Source organism: Phoca vitulina, unplaced genomic scaffold (genome assembly GCF_004348235.1).
Source record: "Phoca vitulina isolate PV1807 unplaced genomic scaffold, GSC_HSeal_1.0 scaffold24, whole genome shotgun sequence".
Classification (NCBI taxonomy): Eukaryota; Metazoa; Chordata; class Mammalia; order Carnivora; family Phocidae; genus Phoca; species Phoca vitulina.
In genome coordinates, this window is record NW_022589727.1 from 11,785,956 (window position 1) to 11,806,510 (window position 20,555).

General features: G+C 36.9%; 1 protein-coding gene across 1 annotated transcript in view; it reads right to left on the minus strand.

The window, feature by feature from the left end:
- DSG4 (desmoglein 4) overlaps window positions 1–20,555 on the minus strand; it is a 40,348-nt gene that overhangs the window by 13,256 nt on the left and 6,537 nt on the right. Inside the window, exons 2-9 of the mRNA XM_032421228.1 lie at window positions 14,709–14,744; window positions 12,991–13,122; window positions 11,163–11,318; window positions 10,700–10,844; window positions 8,607–8,773; window positions 8,201–8,335; window positions 6,978–7,163; window positions 1,215–1,486 (exon numbers count right to left, since the gene is read on the minus strand). Coding sequence (XP_032277119.1) covers window positions 1,215–1,486; window positions 6,978–7,163; window positions 8,201–8,335; window positions 8,607–8,773; window positions 10,700–10,844; window positions 11,163–11,318; window positions 12,991–13,122; window positions 14,709–14,744 — 1,229 coding nt within the window. The remainder of the gene's footprint in view (window positions 1–1,214; window positions 1,487–6,977; window positions 7,164–8,200; window positions 8,336–8,606; window positions 8,774–10,699; window positions 10,845–11,162; window positions 11,319–12,990; window positions 13,123–14,708; window positions 14,745–20,555) is intronic.

Consider the following 20,555-nt stretch of genomic DNA (forward strand, 5'->3'; position numbering starts at 1 on the left):
TGTATGGTTTATGGTGACAATTGCCTTGGTTTATAAAATATATATATATATCAATAAAATTTTAGTGTTTAACTTATTAATACACAGGTTCACAACAGTTTTAAAATTTCATGATTCTCACTCTTCTAGCTCTTACTATAATTGTTAGTAAAGTGTATGAGTCTCTTTCAGATTTATTTATTATAGCAATATCTACTGAGGGAATATCCTTTATTCATTTTCACATGTGATGTACTTTGTTTTTCCTAGATTTTAAGGCGTATTTGTTTTAGGGTACCTCACTGTTGGCTTGTTAGGGATTGTGGTATTATATTAATATAATATAATATAATATAATATAATATACTATAATATAATAATGGATTCAAAGTGCTTGACCTTAGTGGAAGAAGATCTCTGTACCAAGCACAATTTCAAGGGTCCAAAGCACTTATCTGACACACCCTTTCCTCTATCCCATATTGATAGACTTCATAATTTTTGTTGTCTGTCAATTTGTTAGTCATTAAGTAATCAAAACTGTTAATATCAAAGTAATTTACAAGTCAATAAACTGTTCAGAGAAAAGAAGAGGGATAAGGAAAGAATACTTAAATATTTCACTAGAGTCATTTTCTAGAATATCTTGTAATATAATGTAATTCATGTATAATCTGTGTACCTAGTGCCTCAAATGCTTACCTTTCTATTTCTCCAATTCTGACTTTCTTTATACTCATCAAATTTCTGAAATGCCTGTGTTTCAGCTTCTCCTGTTCTTTTTTTTCTTCCTTTTAAATTAAGCTGGGGGTTGAGATTAGCCCCAAAGTCATTAGGTAACACGGGTTTTAAGGAAACAAGCAGTGATTCATCTTTTTATGATGTCTCATAGTTTACAATATGGCTTAATCAGCCTGGGGCCAGGGTAGTAGCAACTGGCCACAGAAGATTAGAGAGACTCACAAAGTGTCTTAGGTAGCCCTTTGACCTCATAGTTTCTCCCTGGGCACAATTACCTTTCTAACCAGTTGGAGGCCATATTGCCCCTAAAATACTATTAAATCTTGGAAAAATGTCAGTGCTACAAAAGCGTTCTAAAACAAGCAAATGAACAAGAGAAGCAAAGCAAAACTCAAAAAGCACTTCAACCCACATAATCTAGCACATTCTGCGTGAGCTAACACTGGACAAAACCCCATTTTATCACTTTGACATGAGCACAGTATTTGTGGTACCTGACATTGGTGGCAGGATTTCCCGTGTCCACATCTGTAGCCGTATAGGTGCCAAGCACATAATTCAATAAGGAAGTCCCTCTTATTCCTTCTCGTATACTGAAGGTCATAGAGTTTGGATGAAATGTGGGTCCTTCTCTCACATTAACAACCTGAATTCTCACAGGGGTTGAGTGCATTTGGAATCGAGAGGCAATTGAGTGGTGAAATTCAGCTTGGTTTTTCACTCCAATACCAAGATGAATATTAGGCATTTGTTCATAATCCAGCATCTGAAATGATGGAAAGTAAAAAATTCCAAAACAGCAAAAGGACTCTCTTTCAATAGAATAAGTAGCCATGATAAGAAAGCAAACACGAGAGTGAAGTCCAGGAGCTATGTAATTCAGATTTTTAATGGATAAAACTTTCCTAATTACTGCATCAGATATTTCAGACATATTATTCCCTTTATCTCTCGGCATAATCAGGTATGTAGGTCATTTTGGCCTGTGACTTAAGTTGGACTCAAATCCTAGAGTTTTAAACTTCTTTTATAAAAACCCTGAAGTCAAAAACGATCTCTTTCCAAATGAGAAACATAAAAAATAAACTTAGCATGAAATAAAAGGGGTTTACACCTGGTGAATGAATAAATAGGACCCAGGTTTTCTTTGTAGAATCCACATCTGAGAATCTCTTGAAATCAGCAGAATAAAGGAGCCAATATATATGATGTAAATGAACATGTAATTTAAAAAAAATGATGCAAACAACTTCTAAAAGAAAATTCATGATTATTAAATGCAGCCCTAAACTATAATTTCATTGTGCTGGGTCTGGTGGACAAGAAGGTTTCTTCACAGGGCACATTCAAATAAATAAATACCTTTCCCAGAGAAAAGCCACCTTTGAAATGGGTTCTTTGGATAAAAGGTGAATGGAATCTTTTGATCCAGAATGATTGATGTGGTGACATGAAAAGTCACCACCAACAATTCAGCACAGAGCTGACTGAATTGTGTACTAAAAAATGGATTTTCGGTTGGAAGAGATTTCCCTCTTGCACAACAAGTGAGGAAGCAGTTGTGAAAAAGGGAGTCCTGGACAAAGTCTGTTTAGAAGTGTTCTGGAAGCTAATGTAAGCATCACTTGCACCACATTTACCAACAACAGAAGTCAAGATAGCAGCCCCATCAGCAAGACCCTGAGGTAAATCTCTGCTTCTCAAAGAAATTCTATGACATCATAAATATTTTCTCAGTAAATTTTAGTTAATTTCTTCACAAGAGCTAATAAGAAAGAAGTATTCACAGGAATTCAATTGTGACCACATGATTTTCTTAGATTTCAGCTCAGCCCCTTCAGATCTGGGGTTTTGATTCTTTTGTACATCTGTTCTCCTCCCTGGTCTACACGATGCCTTGCACAGAGCCGACTATGAATGGTGTACTCAAAAATAGATTTCGATCAGAAGAAACCCCTCTTCTATAACTCAGCTTTTATTTTCTAGAATTCCATGCTGTCTTTAAACAAATGAAAGATCTGAGATTCCTCTCTTCTGGTAGAGAAATCTCTTGGAGCTTTTTTGTGTGTACACACGTATGTGCTTTTTGTTTGTCAGAATAGTTCTCTCCCTTTTGAATAGATGTGAAAAATATATTAATATGTATATAACATTGTGTCAATTATAGACATTCACAGAATATAATGACAGGAAATTGGTTGGGGGCTAATCTTCCCTCCAATAGCAGAGACTCTCTCATATCCTATGCAAGTGGGACTTTTTATCAAGAGTTTCGCGCTTGTGCGCAGAAGCTGGGATTGTGCGAAGAGCAATAAAAACAACTATGAGTCTCTGCTTGGAGTTAGAATGGAGTGGCTAGAACAACTCCGTTTCTGCACTGTAAGGCTGACTGAAGACTACTCACAAAGGATACGCAGATCTGTGTCAGAATGGGTGGAGCGAACGTTAGAGAGTCTACAGGAGGCTCAGGATAAAGATGACCCCTTCAGAAAAAGATTTGGCCTCTGGGGAGTTTTTTGCTATGTTACATTTTTTTTTTTTTTTTTAAGGTTTTTTATTTATTTGACAGAGAGAAAGACAGCCAGGGAGGGAACACAAGCAGGGGGAGTGGGAGAGGGAGAAGCAGGCTTCCAGAGGAGCAGGGAGCCCGGTGTGGGGCTCCATCCCAGGACCCTGGGATCATGACCTGAGCTGAAGGCAGACGCTTAACGACTGAGCCACCCAGGCACCCTGCTATGTTACATTTTAACATAGAAGCTTAGCTGTTAGAGTCTCCCGTGCAATTTTGTTTGTTTTTGCTTTGGGTCTAATAGGACCCTGCTATTTCTCAGGGGGATGCTGGCTCATTTCAGAATTAAGGATGGAGAAAGGGAGGAGGTTAGCAGTGTGTACACCAAACGGCAGTGTTTCTGTGGCCGGGGACTGAGGCAGTGGCTATGTGTGTGTGGGTGTGTATGTTCTGCTTTGCAGGAATTGACATTGTCTGCTGTAAATGGGTCTGGAAGACAGCAGCAGGCACACACGGTCGGGAAGGGGCTTACAGGGGTGAACAGAGGGAAATGTCTCAAGGCACGAGTTCTTGAGCCGGACTTGTCTTCCTGGCCCCACCTTCCACCGTGAGGCACGGAGGTGGCATTTCAGTAAGGCTTTGGAAACAGAGAGCTCGGGTTGGATCCTGTCTTTGTCATTGACCACCTGGGTGAACTTAAGAAAAGTTAGTTTTCCTCTTCGGGTTTGTTTCACTTTCTATAAAAAAAGGAATCAGGATATTTTCTTCCCAGAGTTGGGATGATTAGATAATACGCATAAAACCTCTATAATGCATATAACTGACTAGCTGGTATTTTGTGGCTGCTTAGTAAACGTTAATTAGAATTATTATAAAAACAGAGAACCGATATTTCTTTGTTAGAATTCCAATTGGATAACATTTTGCTTTTCTTCTCAGTGCTGAAATGAATGTGTGTACACACACACACATTTATGTTGTTTGTTAGTATTTCCATACACATTTATCAATAAATACCGAAAGGAAGTTATTAATGACAGAGAGATCTTTTACCTTCTTAAAGGTTTTCTCTTGTTACACTACAAGTTCCTTGAGAATAAGAACCATGTCTCATTCACCTTCATATCTCTAGCACCTTGCAGTTCTCAATACATTTGAGTTGAATTGAATCATTTGTAATATCCTTTGACTAAGAAAAGGGTTATATCCTTAGACTAAGAAAAGACTTATGTAAAGCTTAGTCAAAACCCATGACTGAGGGGCAAGTTTCCACAAGGTTAAATGGCAGCTTGGGTGAAAATGGAGAAGATGCAGGAGGGCATTAGTGACCTCATTCCAAATGCCAAATTCGGGAAGTTACACATATGTTCTCTAAATACATAGTTCCTCTGGCTGTGTCTTGACATGATACTAAGGTTTTACATTTATTTTAATTAGCCTTTCCATATTATTTTGATATTCTTAAGCATATTTTTCCTGCTTTCTTTAATAGACTTGAGAAGTTATCATCCAGGAAAGAAAGAGAGACACTCTGTCTACATAACATCTAACACTACCTTGACCAATTTTTCATGAAACTGAATTTCCCATAGTTTTTCTTTGTGATGAACTAAGTCTGTTAAAAAAAAAAAAGCAAAACACTTTTTAGCTCTCACAGAAGACACATCATGTAAGTTATAGTGTATTGCCTGCATTATAAACATGTTTTCTTTCTCATTTTTATAATTTTTTAGGAAATATGAAATATGCAATCAAGCCTGGTGACACCCATTTGGGTGAAAGCCACACCATCCTCAAACTTTTGTGAGTTTCTACTATCTTCCGGACACTGGGCCAGGTGCTAAGAGTGGAATGATATTTTAGATCGAGTTGTTTATATGCAAAGTTCTTACTATGTTTTTTAGTAGGTTCGGAGGCAAACCAAAGCAAAGAACAGTTACATGTCATGAGATAACAATCTAAGTCAATGATGAAGATGGTAAGAAGATGGGTAAGAATTAGATGACATGTCTAGATCTTGGTTTTTAACTGAGATACAAGGTTGAACAAATTCTGATCCCTGGAAACAAACTTGACTAAATATTCAGAGTTTGATAGGATGGTAGGTGATTTCTTGTCTCTTCCTTACCTATGTTAATTTGCCAATGGTTGTTATTCTTGTTCCCTCATTTCCATTCTTATTGCTATTGCCTTAGATCAGGTTCTTAGCACTTCAGGACTTGCTTTACAGTATGTAATTATTTTCTTTAATCTTTCCGGAGTTGAGCTCATAATGTGACTGCAATTTTTTTTTTTTAATATCCCCAAGTTTTCTTCATCTAGAAGTAGGGATTAGTAAAATTGTTTGGGTAAGAGCAGATAGTAAATATTTTAGGCTTTGGAGGTCATATACAGTTTTTGTCTTAAACATTCAGTTCAGCCATTGGAAGGTAGAAATGGACATAGAAAATAATGAATGAGTGTGGCTGTGTTTCAGTAAAATGTTATGTGCAAAAAGGTGGCAGGTCATATTTGGCCTTTGGACTATAATTTGCTGACCTATGGCCTAAAGCAATATTTCTCAAACAGGAAGGCTCTGGTATGTTCTTAGAATCCTTGTGTTCTGTTCAGGAATTTTGAAATTTTGTGTGTTCATTTGAATGACAATCTTAGAAGGTATACATAGATATTTTCCATAATTTTGGTGACCACCTCATAAATTAATGCAGTGCATGATTTCAGTGCTGGTGATTGTGTTTTGTGGTAAAGTAGTAATATTTTAATTGCTCCAGACAACTCCAAAAAGAACGGAGAAAGACTCTATAGAAATGATATGTTTGCATTAGATAAAGGCCAAATGGCTTCCTGATATATAGTAATTGGGATAAAGAAAAGTAGTAACAGAATGGAATAATTACAGTTCACCCTGTGTACCAAATTAAATGTGTGCATTTGTCTATTAGTATATACTTTCATAACTGTAAGTTCTGCTTATGTTGTTAGTAGTAATTTTGTTTGAGAAAAAAATTAATTTCCCTTATTACATTAAAGTTAATTTGAATCTTACTGGATGGCAGTTTTAGTTGTTTCTAATTTGTATTTTTAGATTTGATTGCTGTCCATAAGGTAAAAATCGTAAAGTAGTTTAAGAAAAATTAATTTACAGGAAAAAGTCAAACCAGTAGACGGACTCTAACTCAACATCTTTGTTCTTGCATCTTTGTTTCCTTTCATGAACACTCTGCTGCAGCCTCAAAGAATTCCTCACAGTACCCTGAACATGGTTTACCTTTCCTCACCTGAGTGAGTTTGCTCATTTCAGTTCTCACATTAGCAATCTCAGTTGTAAGGTCTTACTTAAGCTGTATTCTCTGCACGAAATCTTTTCAGACAAATCCAGCTCAGAAAGATCTCACCTCTTAGTAATTACTTTATATTTCACCCATCTGGCCATTAATTATGTTTAACATTATAACATCTATACAACTACTTCTTTGTTTTTAACTCACTATCTAATTCAGGAGTGCATGCCTTGTCTTCTCAACTAGATACTGGGCACTGTGAGAACAAAACACCCTCCTTATTTCTTATTGCTCTTGGTAATAAAGAGTGTGTTGCTGAGCTGCAAGTCTCAGACTGACATAGTGAGCTAAGTTACTGCATTCGTCCACATAAGTAGTATTTGAGGTTATAGAGTGTTTTCTGGAGGCAGATTCTGTCTGTAAGAGTATTTTAAAACTTTAGAAGTATTGTAGATCCCATACTGTACCTTGACGACTTTCAAAATGCCCTCATTGGTTTGTGGGTCTGTTTGAATATCAAACCAATTCCCATCATTTCCAGAGAGAATTAAAAATTTTGCCAACCAATTATCGGTGCCTTCTTCATCAAGATCAATTGCTTGTAATCGTATCAGTTCTGAACTTAGACAATTCTCTTCAATACTTGCTGAATACTGAAATGACATAGATCAATTTTATAATCAATAAAGTTTCAAAAGAGGAAAGATATTTACTAATACGTAACTGTCATTTAAGATACTAACAACAAACTCCATCAATAATTTTTGCACCATTATTAAATGCCATACATTCCAATCAGAAATATAAGAATAAAATGATTATAAGATAATAAAACTGATTTTTTTGGTGCTGTATGTGAAATCACGGTCAAACTGTCACTTTGTTTCATTTTTCTTGCTTATTTTTAATTTTCCTTGAGTTACTCCCTCCTTTTACTATGAAGGGTCAGATAGTAATATTTTAGGCTTTGTGACCCAGAGAGTTCATGTTGCAACTAGTTTTCTCTGCTGCTGTAGGATCAAAGAACCCACAGACCACATATAAAGGAATGAGTCAAGTTGTGGTCCAATAAAACATTTTTTTTAACCAACATTTTTTTTTTTGAGCCAGATTTGGCCTTGTTATTTTCAATTTTATGCTTCTTTATGCCTAAAGATGAAGATGAAAGTTGAGAATGTCTGGGACTCTTGTAGAATTAATTCAGCAAATTATCAGACCCATAAAGATAGATCAATAATGTTACATGATTTGCAGATTTATATTAATAAAATCCTGCATTTCTGTAAGTAGAGAGTACGGAGGAGATGGTCTGCTGCTTTCATAGATGTGAGTTGTGCAGAATAGTGACTCAGAGGTAAACATGACTAGTAAGGCATATTATTATTTTTTAATGAAATACAATTGAAATACACTATCATTTTAGTTTGATGTACAATGTAGTAATTCGATGTTTATATACACTGTGAAATGATCACCATAGTAGGTCTAGTTACCATCTGTCACCATACAGAGTTAGTACAACATTATTGATTATATGAGGTCTATTATTATCATACAAGAGAAGTTCCGAGGTTTATGCAGCAAAGCTGAGTCCATCCATACATATAACACAACCAGGCTCACAAACTGCCAAGAAAGCAAATCAATTATTGACACTTAGGAAAAAAGGATTATAAGAGTAACAACTTACAGAAGTTTTCTCCAAGGTGGGGAAATTATCGTTGACGTCTACAACCTTGATTCTACAGTCACACTCAGAAGACAGTCCATCTGCAGCTCCGTCTCTATCTGAGCCCCTCACGAGGAGGTTATACATACTGTGTTGCTTAAGATGAAAAAGAATTGTAAGGCTTAGATCTCATTTTGAATGAAATCCAACACATTCTGATGTTGTTCTTCCAATTTCCTTTTATAATAATTTTATGTAAGACTCTAATATAATTTTTTCTTCTTACAATTTTCATTGAAAAGTCATGGTTGGATTATTTTTCCTTCCCTCCTTTACATTGGAGGAAGGGCATACATAGGTCATTTTATCTTTGTCTTTTGAAAATGGAATTCTTTATTTCTTATCATTCATTCATAGAAGGCTTTACCTCTCTGTCAAGGAAACTGGACATCGTGCGAACTTCTCCAGTGTACCTGTTCAGGATGAACATTGGTGCACCTGCTGGCTCCTGAGAGATGATCTTATAGGCTATTTTAGAATTCAGATGATTGTCTTCATCTGCATCTGTGGCACTTAACTTTACAACCAGTGTGTCTAGAAATGAAGATGGAGGTGGAGAATGTTTGGGGTTCTGTTAGAATCAGTTCAGCAAATCATCAGGCATAGGAGGAAAGAGTGGTTGGCCTTCCCCTGAATTTTCTTTGTTTTAGTTCCCATGAGAATATAGTATCATAACTTTCAGCTACACCCTTGATTGCAAAAATAATGATGGTTTGCTTCTATAAAATCCTTTACGGTTTATAAAGTACTTGCACTCTTTAAGTGATTAAATGGTAAATTAAGAGCAAACTAGAGTAAACATTAATGTATCAAAAGTTCCATAGCCTTTATCATAAAGCTGAAAAACGGATTTTATCAATTTGTTTTTGCTGTGGTCATGTGACATTACTTTAAAATGCTTAAGAAACATTATAGCTTAATTAAATTCAATTTTAAGATTATTTATTGAGCACCTATATTCTTTATTTTCATTCATCCAGAAAGTAGAGAATTACTGTTGGTTGCCTTGGTGGATGATAGTACTTTATTGATTCATCAAACACATATAACTGTTGAAAAGAAGACTTGTCCACAGGAATAGAAAAAGTTCTTACTTATTCGTAGGGACAAAGAACAAGCATCTTAGGCAGTCCTCAAGGACATCAGCCCACAGGACAGATTTTCCAGACCTGGCTTGTCCCTGATGTTTTTCTCCTTCCTAGCCCAGTTTCAAAGTGAAAAACCCTAACACAGAGAACCAGGGACCCTTTCAATAGAAAAAGCCAGTTTTCATGGAGTTCACAGTTTATGAAAACATGCCCTGGCCCTGTGGTTCACTCTTCTCGCATGAGGGAGTGTTAACAAGACTGCTAACCAGCAACCAAGCAGAGGTGGACATGGACTTGGGTGTGGGTTTGCATGTGGGTTTCACCTTCTTTCCCTTCATCAGGTTGTGCTGGAGTATATTAGTGAGGAAACAATGATGGGCTTTGGAGACCTTCTCTCTGTTTGGCCTCTCTTGGACAAAACTTTTGTTTTACTTCTGTATGTCTTCCCATCCTTTGTTATAAAACATTTTGTGTTTCTTATTTTCAACATCACCGTTTTTAGGGTCTCTGAAGAAGGAGTTCTGCAGACACCCCCTCTCAACTCCTGCCTTTTTACCTCTTCCTTCTCTCCTCCAGCATTTCTTGCCTTTTGTCTCTTTTCCTCTAGACTTCTCCATCCTTCTTTCTTTGACCCTCCATCAGTATCTCTAGTTTGCTTTCTATCTGCCTTTCTTCTGAAATTTCTTTTTCTATTCTTTTCTCCAAATCTAATTTAGAGGTATACATGCAGACATAGATATGAAAGGAAAAGGAATATTAGAGGATTGGGAAAAGAAAGAGGCAGAAGGAAAAAGGGGAGAACAGAGGAAAATAGCAACATAGGACAGGCACAGAAAGGAAAGACGTTCAGGAGAACTGATAGAGGGAGAAAAGTGTTAAGCAGGATAGAAAAAGTGAAAAAAATGAGAGAATGTAATGTAGCTTGCTGTGTAGACTGTGAAGAACCAGTGATTACCCTCTGGGACCAACCCAATGGGTACTGTCAGAGATGCACCCTTCATGACTCTCTGGTGTGCTTCAGCCCAGAGTTTGAGGAATAGGCCAACATAGAGCCCTTTTCCACATCCGTGGTTTCTTCTTCAGTTTACTCATTTCGATTAAGTTAATCATGAGCCAGTAACCATCTTTAAGGAAGGCGCTAAAGCTCCTGCTAAATCACATGTATAAGAATCCTCCACAAATAAGGGGATATTTAACATTTTAGATACAATTTTTTTTTTTCTAGGTCAGTTTTAAGTTAGAATTTGTAGGGTTTGTTCAAAATACAAGTTTGACTTTTTCTGATCTTTAAACTACCTGTATGACAATTTCCTACAGCTTTTGGCCAAGAGAAATCAATGTGGTATAATGCAGAGGATTGTCATCTACTTACTTGCGTCACTGTTTTCTTCAATGTTGGCTGTGTACACATTTTGTGTAAAAACTGGAGGGTTATCATTTATGTCCATAACCTTGACCCTAAGCTCAAGAGGTCTTTCTAAATCTTCACCCCGTGAATTCAGAGCCCGGCAATAGATCTGTGGAGAGTTGGGGAAAAAATTGTCTTTTTCCATCAAAGGAAATTAAGTAACATGCTCAAAAATATTTCAGGAAATATGCAAAGAAACAATTTACTTAGTGAATTCAGACTATATTACAGTTTATTAATTTAAACATTATCAAGACATTTGATGGCATACCAATGCAACACGCCAGACAGACACTCTTGAACTATAAGCTTATGTTTTCATACTCTTTTCATCTCTTTGATCCCTTTGTCTGGTTTCAGCTTTACTGTGTTTTAAAAGGGGAAGAAAAAGAAAATGCATAAATTAAAACACACTGCTGTGACTTACCAAGAAAAGTGGAGTTATCTCTCTGTCCACCACTGAAGTGATGTTAATTTCCCCAGTCCGAGGATTAATGGTGAACACTCCGTAAGGTGGTCGATCAATTCCTACCCCAGAGATGCGGTATGTAATCTTCTGGTTCGCTTCACAGTCTGATCGAATCTATAAAGAAAATGGCTAGGACTGTGATCTTATTCAAAGCAGATCACGAACTGCAGAGGATAATAGAATGAGAAGGGAATAGCTTTGTAGCCAGATGGGCTTTGGGTTGAAACCTGGCACCATGATTTAGGCCTGTGTGACCATGGAAAGTTCACTTAAATTTGCCACGTATCAGCATATAATGAGATAATCCCACCTACATCCTAATTTTGTTGTGGGGATTGTATGAGGTAACATGCATACACCCCACCCCAATGCCTGGCATAAGGCACATACATGCTTGATGCTGGATTTGTTATTATTAACAACACATTGTTCAATTCTCTGATTTTCTTTGCATATAAAGAGTTTGACAGAAGAAATCACCATCTTTAGTATTTGTTAAAAGATTGAGTCATTTTGATATGTACCTTGACTAGACTTTAGTTGCAGATGTAATCAAAATTCTAGATAACTTAAGAAAACCAGAAGAGAAACACAGTGTTTAGAGATACAGGCAATAATTTTTTGAATTGAAACCTACCATATCATTCATTCATCTGCCAAATTGATTTTATAGCAAATATTCTGCCATATAGGTTTTGTTTTAATAGTTTTATATCTATTGCTCATAATTTTAAACAAAGATAGTTTAAATTTTGAAATCTCACCTGTATACTGAAGATGGAACATTCAGTAAAATACTAAGATTTGTGACCCAAATAGCCACAACTAAATGAAGACAACTGGAAATACAACTTGGATTAGCTCCACTCTAATCCAGAGATTTTATTTATATAGATGAAAATCCAGGAAATCCTCCAAATGCAATAAAAAGAAAAGAATATGCTGTGCAGTGAGAGTGAAGGAACATAAAGCTATAACTGTGAGTCGAAAGGAAACAATAATTATTTAAAGCTTTCCAAAAATTTCCCAAATTCTGAAAACTTCCCAGAGAAAGTATATAATCTCTTCTTGAGCTGAGATTGTATTTGTCACATCACTGCTGATGCTTACTATATTTATGTAAAACTTTATATATACATTTAAACAATGTATAAATGTAAAGCTTTCAGGAGAGAATTCTGGTTGATCGCTCTACTGATTTCACTAGTGGGGCAAGGCCTAGATGCCCAGAAAAAGCTAGTGATACTGCTAATGTGGATCCCATTCTTCATGGATCAATTTACTACATTTTCTTAACTCTCCTTCCTTATTAATTACCATTATTTGGAATACTTTTTAAGTCTCTCCTAATTTCTGGATATAGGAATCTAGTGGGAACTTTTGACACTTTCTTTTTTTTCTTGGAGAGAATTAATCAATACTGTAAACCTTTGATTTGGGGGAGGGATAGTCAGAAGATTATTACTCCATGCCTACCTTTCCTATAACATGTACATAAGACAGATAAGCAGAACACAAATGAGTAGATAAAGCCCAGTTGTGCTGGAGATCCAGGTCTCTCTTCTAGGATTACTCAAAGACTCTCTGCTCTGTATCAGTTCCCCAAAGGTGATATTCAGAACAGTGCCTCAGCAACATGAGCAGATGACTGAATACATGTCACTCATCTTCCTAAATCACTATGGAGTAGTGAAGGCTGCCAATCTCCAAAACGTCTGAGGGCTTTCCTGCCCTGCAAAATCATTTGTTATCAGCACAGCATGCTCCTGTTTATTTCATCACTTACTCTGGCAATCGGATTCCTCTTGGAGTTGTCCTCTCCTTCTCGACAGGCAGCAGCAAACTTGATCCACTCCCGCTTTTGTCTTCTGACGGTCTGCCATTTTGTAGTGCCATTTTCAATGTCTAATTCTTTCACCTTATGCAAAATAGTTCACATTTTGTACAGTGTTAGTACAGTTTTACTCAGGAAGGATATTTATTCAACATTTACTTAGGAAGGATATTTATTCAACATTACAAGGTGCACCCAGAAGAAGCAATGGTATTGAATTTGAGGAACACAGAAAGTGTTTTTAGTAAACACTTCGTGACTCTAGATAGGTATAGCCAGTCACCTGCCTACCTACTTCTTTTGGAATCCATCTCACTTCTAACTATATGATTCTAGTGAAACAAATTTCATTAGCTATGTGTGGTGCTCACAATGTCTTATATTGGATATGTTATGATTTTTCTTTTTTCAATCTGTCCTCAAAACGTGGAGGCCTTGCCTACGTCACCCTTCATTGAACTCTGACCAGGCTTTCTGGTCTCCTGAGTTTAAAAGACTACTAGCGTTCCAGTGAGTACGTCCTATGCAAAAGGAAAGTTGTGCTGGTGAGTATGTTCACCTAAAAGAGGGAAGGGATTTTTCTTTTCTGTTGGTAAGGACACCACTCTGGCTAAGCATCCAGATATATTATTGTAGGATTAGAAGAATATGTATTTTAACTGAATTGATGGTACTTGTAATAATCCCATGGACAACTCTGTGACTTCTCAATGTTGTCCATTTGTATCTCTGCTTGCTATATGTTTTTCTCTTTGTAGTCTTATGTTGCTTTTGTTGGAGGATGTCTAAGAATTTTATAGTATTCAAGAGTTTAGAAATGTTACTACATGCATAAGCATTTGTATACATGTATAAATGTATGCATATATTTATATGTATAAATATATGTATATATATAAATTTTTAAGTAACTCCTAAGGTACTTATTTGAGACACAGATGATTGTAGGTTTGTTTAAGCTAGGGCTTCATTTAATCAGCACTTTGTGGGAAGGAAATGTTCCCTGTGAATGGAGCTTATCCTTTCAAGAACCAAAGCATGTACATTTTCCTCCCATTTTGATACAACTTCCTGAAATGTACCACATATTCTCTATTTTGTCAACAGAGATTAGAAAAGAAATTTTGTTTTCTTCAATGATTTGGGACTATCATAACGAAAGTTTAACTACTGTAATAAAGTAAAGCCCTCCCAGAGATCGAGGATGGTTGCTTTATTTCCTGAGCCCCACTCTAACTGGCACCAGATTCTCTGTTGTTCTACTTAGTTATGATTACATATTTTTTTACTTTTCTATCTTTCCCTCATTGATAGATCACCAGTTGTCTTTCTTGATGATGTAACCGTCTAAAAAACCTCTTCCCATCCTAACGTGTTATTGCGCTTCTTTTGTTTTGCTTTAAGTTGGGAAATGTATGGATAAACTACTAATATAGTTTGAAAAGTAGGAGTTACTATGACATTGAGCTGTCACAAACTATGCCTGAAAACATGGATATTTGGGAGTATGGGTTTTACCATTGCTATTTCAATTTGGCAGAGGTTCTTTCTCTTACCTTTTATCTAGATGATTATGATTTCAAATATTCTGATATTTGATAGACGATGCATTACAAAATTCCATTTTTCTTTCAATTTTAAATTGAGAAAATAGTTTTATTATACATTACCTCAATGATAAATTTGCTGTTTACTTCCAGCAGCACCTGTTACAGAAGGTACAACGTTAGCAAAAATTTGCATAATTAAAGGAAGCAGTATCATAAAACCATTGACAATGTTCTTTTATTAATGCATTTCTTAAATATGCATTTTGTTCATAATATGGAATAAACATGGGTAATACAAAATAAATAATAGACTTTTTGCGCTCCAAAGGCTTTTAAACTTTTAGGGAAGAAAGACGCTTAATTACAGCAAGGCAGGTTAGGATACATGGCTTCAGCAGAGTCACCCATGGGCTCAGTGGAAGGGTATAGCGGACAGCTTAAGTGTTCAAAGTGAATTTTGGTAAGGCCTCGTAGGAAAGTAGGGACTAAAGGGGTTCTGCAGGATGAAGCTGCTTTGACAAGAGGAATTGATGAAAAAGAAAGTTTCAGCCAGAATAAAACATGAGCACAGGTGTCAAGGATGTTCCAGAAATGATAACTAATATTATTAGCTGGAAGATAGAAGAAGTATTAAGGAGACATGGGAAACAAGGCTTGGAATGTCAGTTTGGAGACAGATCCTGAAGTGTTTTATATACCAGATTAAGGAGTTTGGGCTTTATTGGATAAGAGACTAGGAGTGACTGAAGCAGTGTGTGTAAAACATGGCATTGATACAAAAGGTAGATTTTAAAGGAAAAACACTTGAAGTTGAGACACTTAGGAATTAGCAATTGCTTAGGTAGGACATAGAACAACAACTATTCTAACTATGCTGAAGTGGCACTGGAAAGGAGAGAGGACAGAGACATTCCCAAAGGACAGATAGGGCTTATGGACCATGGGGTGCCAGGGGAGGAAGGGTCAGATGGTTCTGGTGGTGTAAGCTTGGCTTTCAGGGACAATAGAAACAGAAAATTCAGCAGGAGAGTGTCACTGCAGCGAGAGGGTGACTGATGTTTGTTTTATTTATTTTTAATGTGATTCTAAAATTTGGGATAGATATCAAAGCTAAAGAAGTAGAATTTTCCAAAGAGAGTGCTATTTAAAGTTAAAGGAAATGAAGATATTACATGAAATGGTTTAAAGTAAATGAAGTAGGCAGGGAAAAGAATCTTATGGGAGATGCTGACATTTGTGCAGTGTACGGAAGGAGGAAGTCTAAAAGCCAAGGGCTCTGAGAGACTAGGGGAATAGAGAGATCAAGGCACCAGGGTTGTGGGTGCACAGCACATTCTGTCAGTGTCAGAATGCTAAGAAATGGCAGCGATTGTGGTGGTTGTGGTGGGTTGGTGAGGAAACTGACTTCAGAAAGGAGAGATTGGATAAGTAGGTGGAAAAGTAGCAAGAAAAGAAGCAGAATGAGTGGAGTGAGGTGATAAGAAGTTAAACAAAGAGGGAATATTTAATGATTTATGTGCATAGCAAGGTCAAGGTGAATGGGAACTGAGAAGGTCGTGGGATCTTAAAGCAAGCAGTCATTGCTAACTTCTGCTGGTGGCATAAGCCAAATTAGAGTCAAGGGATGAGTTACTGAAAAAGTGGAAATAGCAAGCAGAGATTACATTTTCAAGTTAGGAGATAAAAAAAATGTGGGAGGTAGGATGCAGTTTGAGGAGTTAATTAGATCAAGACATATTTTTTATGTTGGGAAATCATGACCAAATATATAGTTTAAAGGGAGAGGAAAAGGGGTTTGTGGAGAAAGAGTGATAAGAGGAAGAGGATAAAGGGAGGGGAGCAGGAGGAACACATCAAGGAACAGTTACAACTGTGACTAAAAGAGGATAGGAATGGCTGGATCAAAACTGTGAGTAAAAGAGATTGGGTAATGAGGTAGACTATTTCTTCCTTTGAAATAGAAGAATAAAGAGAGAAAATCATTTTGAGGTATAACCGGAGAAAAATCATACCACCGTTTTGTGGAGTTGGAATGAGCAAGAATGGGGAGAGGTGAGCGAAAGTGACGGGAAGCCAACAAACGCCTCAAATCAGGAGCAGTAGTTCCACCTCGCATTCTCAGGTTAGGAACACTTGAGCTCCGAAAGTTAGAAGCAGAGGAAACCAACTCTTAGTCTATGGTTGTTGAAGAGTTTGAAGACTAGTTGAGATGAGGAAGCAAGAATATGATGTGCAGCCCATCCGTTTTGTGCTTTTTCTAATAGAACTTGGCAGCCTGGGAGCAGGAAGAGAAGGAATGTGAGGGCTATCCTTTAGCTGGGGATTGTTACCAAGGCAGATGGGAGATTCAGAGAGGTGATAAGGTACTAAGGTGAACTCCAGTGGGTCAGGGAGCAGAGTGAAATCAGGGAGAGACTGGAGAGAGACTGACTGGGAGAGGATGCAGAGCAGGCCTGCAGGTGTGTAGGGGGGTATAAGAGGGAGTGGGGCTCTGGTGGGGATTTGGAATGGCACCTGAGTCCAGAAAGGGGAAAAACACAGATTAGAAATTTGGCAGTGGGGCATAGTGTTTCCTCTTAATTCACTTTCTCCCTAACATGTACTTTTAGTAGACATTAACAAAAGATCTAGACCTGGAAAAAAACTTCAGTTTTTATTGATTTTTTTAAAGATTTTTTTTTTTAATTGGTCAGAGAGAGAGAAAGAGGGCACAAACAGGGGGAGCGGCAGGCAGAGGGAGAAGCAGGCTCCCTGCTGAGCAAGGAGCCGATATGGGACTCAATCCCAGGACCCTGGGATCATGACCTGAGCTGAAGGCAGACGCTTAACCGACTGAGCCACCCAAGGGTCCCAAAAGTTCAGTATTTAATAGAAGCTGGTTTTATTTGATTGCAAAGGATGTTTTATTTCATAATAAATAATGCCTGTTGGGGCTTAGGTGTTTTTTTGTTGTTAGAAAATTAGATGATTCTGGAAGGTATGAGGAAAAGTAAAAATCACACTAAATCCTACTACTTGGAGATTACCACTATTAATATTTGGAAAAAATTTTTCAGGCTTTTTTTCTTCTTCTTCTTCCCCAAACACATACATATACAAGTTGTAATATTTTTTTTTAACCTAAAAGGAGTTATAATATGCCATTTGGTAATATGTTTTTTGCACTCAATGATTACTGTGGTAAAGTTCCACATCAGTGAATACATAGAGACGTCATACATTGTGAAGGTTGCCTAATGTATCACTCTAACAGGTGTCTTCCATTCAGGTCTTTGGGTTATTAGGGTAACAGAGAACTGACTAGTTAGTGCTACAGACTAAATCTGACATGAGACTGTCAGGCACTGTCTTCCAGTGGGAGGTTAATGTAATTAGAAGCACGGCCTTCCTTGATGGATGCCAGAAGGTTGGTGAACTTGGCGCAGAGCCCACTGTTAAAGGTTCTTGTTCCTCATCTTCAGCTGCCCACTAGTCTCTATTTTCTCCCTTTCCTGCACTGTCTTCTCTCTTTCTCACACATGGAATATCTCTCTAATTCTTCTTTCATTTCTTTCATCGGAATTTGGTAGATTTTCTCATGTACACCTTTGTATATATTTTGTTAGATTTATATATAAAATTTTAATTTTGGGATATTTAAATGATACTGTGTGTTAAATTTCAAATTCCATTTGTTCATTGCTGGTATACTGAAAAGCATTTGGCTTTTGTATATTAATCTTGTATCCTGCAACCTTGTTGTAATTGCTTATTAGTTCCAGGAGTTGTTTTGTCAATTCTTTTCAATTTTCTACATAGACAATCATGTCATTGCATTTGTGTTGTGCTAATTTTAAAGGACGGTTGGAAAATCTTTCTTGCTTGCATAGAAGCTTTTTTATTTTTAACTAATGAATTGTACCTCCATTGAAAACTATTGTACAGGGGGTCTGGGTGGCTCAGTTGGTTAAGCGACTGCCTTCGGCTCAGGTCATGGTCCCGGAGTCCTGGGATCGAGTCCCGCATCGGGCTCCCGGCTCAGCGGGGAGCCGGCTTCTCCCTCTGACCCTCTCCCCTCTCATGCTGTTTCTCTCTCTCTCTCTCTCAAATAAATAAATAAATAAAATCTTTAAAAAAAAAGAAAAAAGAAAACTATTGTACAAACATATTTATTGTGGAGTATAATGTATAGCTTTTATATATGTTCCTTAGGAGTACCAAATCTTTTCTCATTAAGATTCTTTCCTAACTGGTTATCCCCAATTCTCTTAAGATTGAAAAAGTTACCAAATACAAAGTCCTTATTTAAATCTGATATTATATATATATGGGCTACATCATAGATCTTTTGCAAGGGCCAAATAAAAATGATTTAATAGCTAAGGCAGGCTTTTTAAAGCACAAATTGGATTAAGTCACTCCCTTGCTTAAAACTCTCAAGGCAACTTCCCAGGGCCATTAGAATGGAATTTACACCGCCTTCATAGCAAAGAAGCTCTATCTGATTTGGCTCTGCCGATCTCTCAACTCTATCCCTTATCTCTGTCTCTGCTGCTCTCTGTTCTTCCAGGACCCAAGTGCTCCCTTGTCTCAGGTTACTGAGTCACTGCCTGGAAAGCTCAAACTTTGATTTTCAAAGCACTGGCTCAGTTCCCTTCTCAGTGAGACATCCCTGACTTCCTGACCTCCACGCTCAGTCAGCATCCATGACCACCACTCCGTTAATGGTTGTCAAATCCATCATTGTTACATCTTCCTCTGTAGGAGTCTTCCTAGCATTTTTCAGTGTCCGAAGTTATTTTGAAAAGCTATCCATTTACTTCTCTATTATCTGTACCTGTCCATTACTATACATGTTCCAAGAAAGTTGGGACTTTGGGGATCATGTTCTTACTCTCTCCCCTATCAGAATGCCCAGTGTCTAGGCATGCAGTAAATATTTGTTGTAGAAACGAATGGACAATCACTATAAAAATGATAAAGATACTAAGCCTTGCAAAAATTGAGTGTGGCATTATTAGAAAATGTAGAAGATATAAAAGGAAAAATATACACAGATACATAGATGTATGAAATAATCCACATAATTCTTTGAAAGAAATTGTTTTACAGTGGCTTTTGATATCCTTTTCTTTTGGTTCATGATATGCATGTGATCACTCACTATCCCTACTCTTGATTAAGCATTGAACTTGGAGCAGCCTTGGAATGAGTGGGCTGTGTTCCACGTCCACTCAGACACACTTCTACCTTGTGGAGAATTTTCTCTCTCCAAATTTAAATGATTTCTTAGACTTCCCATGTACCTTAAATGGTAATTTTCTGAGATTTCTTTTCAACTTTTTACCTTATCTGTAAAGCATTAATCTAATTATAAGTATGATAAACGCACATGGGAAAATAACTATTTGATTAGCAGTATCTGAAGGCATGACTAAACTCGTATATCATGCATTTGTACCATAGGACTTTTAGTGTCAATGTGACTAAATTATGGTTTTGTACAAATGGATAGATGATAGATTAGAAAACCAGTTGGGTAGCAGTGAATTGAACTCTACTCCTTACATATACATTGGCACTGTGATAAAATAGCTAGAGGGGACTGCCTTCTACAGGGCCATGTGATGGCTCTGTGGGATGATTAAAGTCTTATTAGACTTGATCTTTGTCACAAAACTCTGTTTAAGAAAAATGGAATATATAAACTTGGTTTGAAATCTAGAAGTTGGCTTTGTTTATAATCTGTATTTACTTTGTAAATAGTTGGGTGAGATGTAGACCTTTCAGAAAAAGTGGGGGTTTAAAAAAAAGAAGACAAAATAATATTTGTAATTTAGTACTGTTCTTCCCCTGCCTCTTATCCCTTGGTCTTCATAAAATTAGTTCTACTATATATACAGACTTTAGATGAAAATATAACATCAATGATTATGGAGATTTATTGTGCTTCAAGTTGTGCATTTATGGGAAGTATACATGGAGATA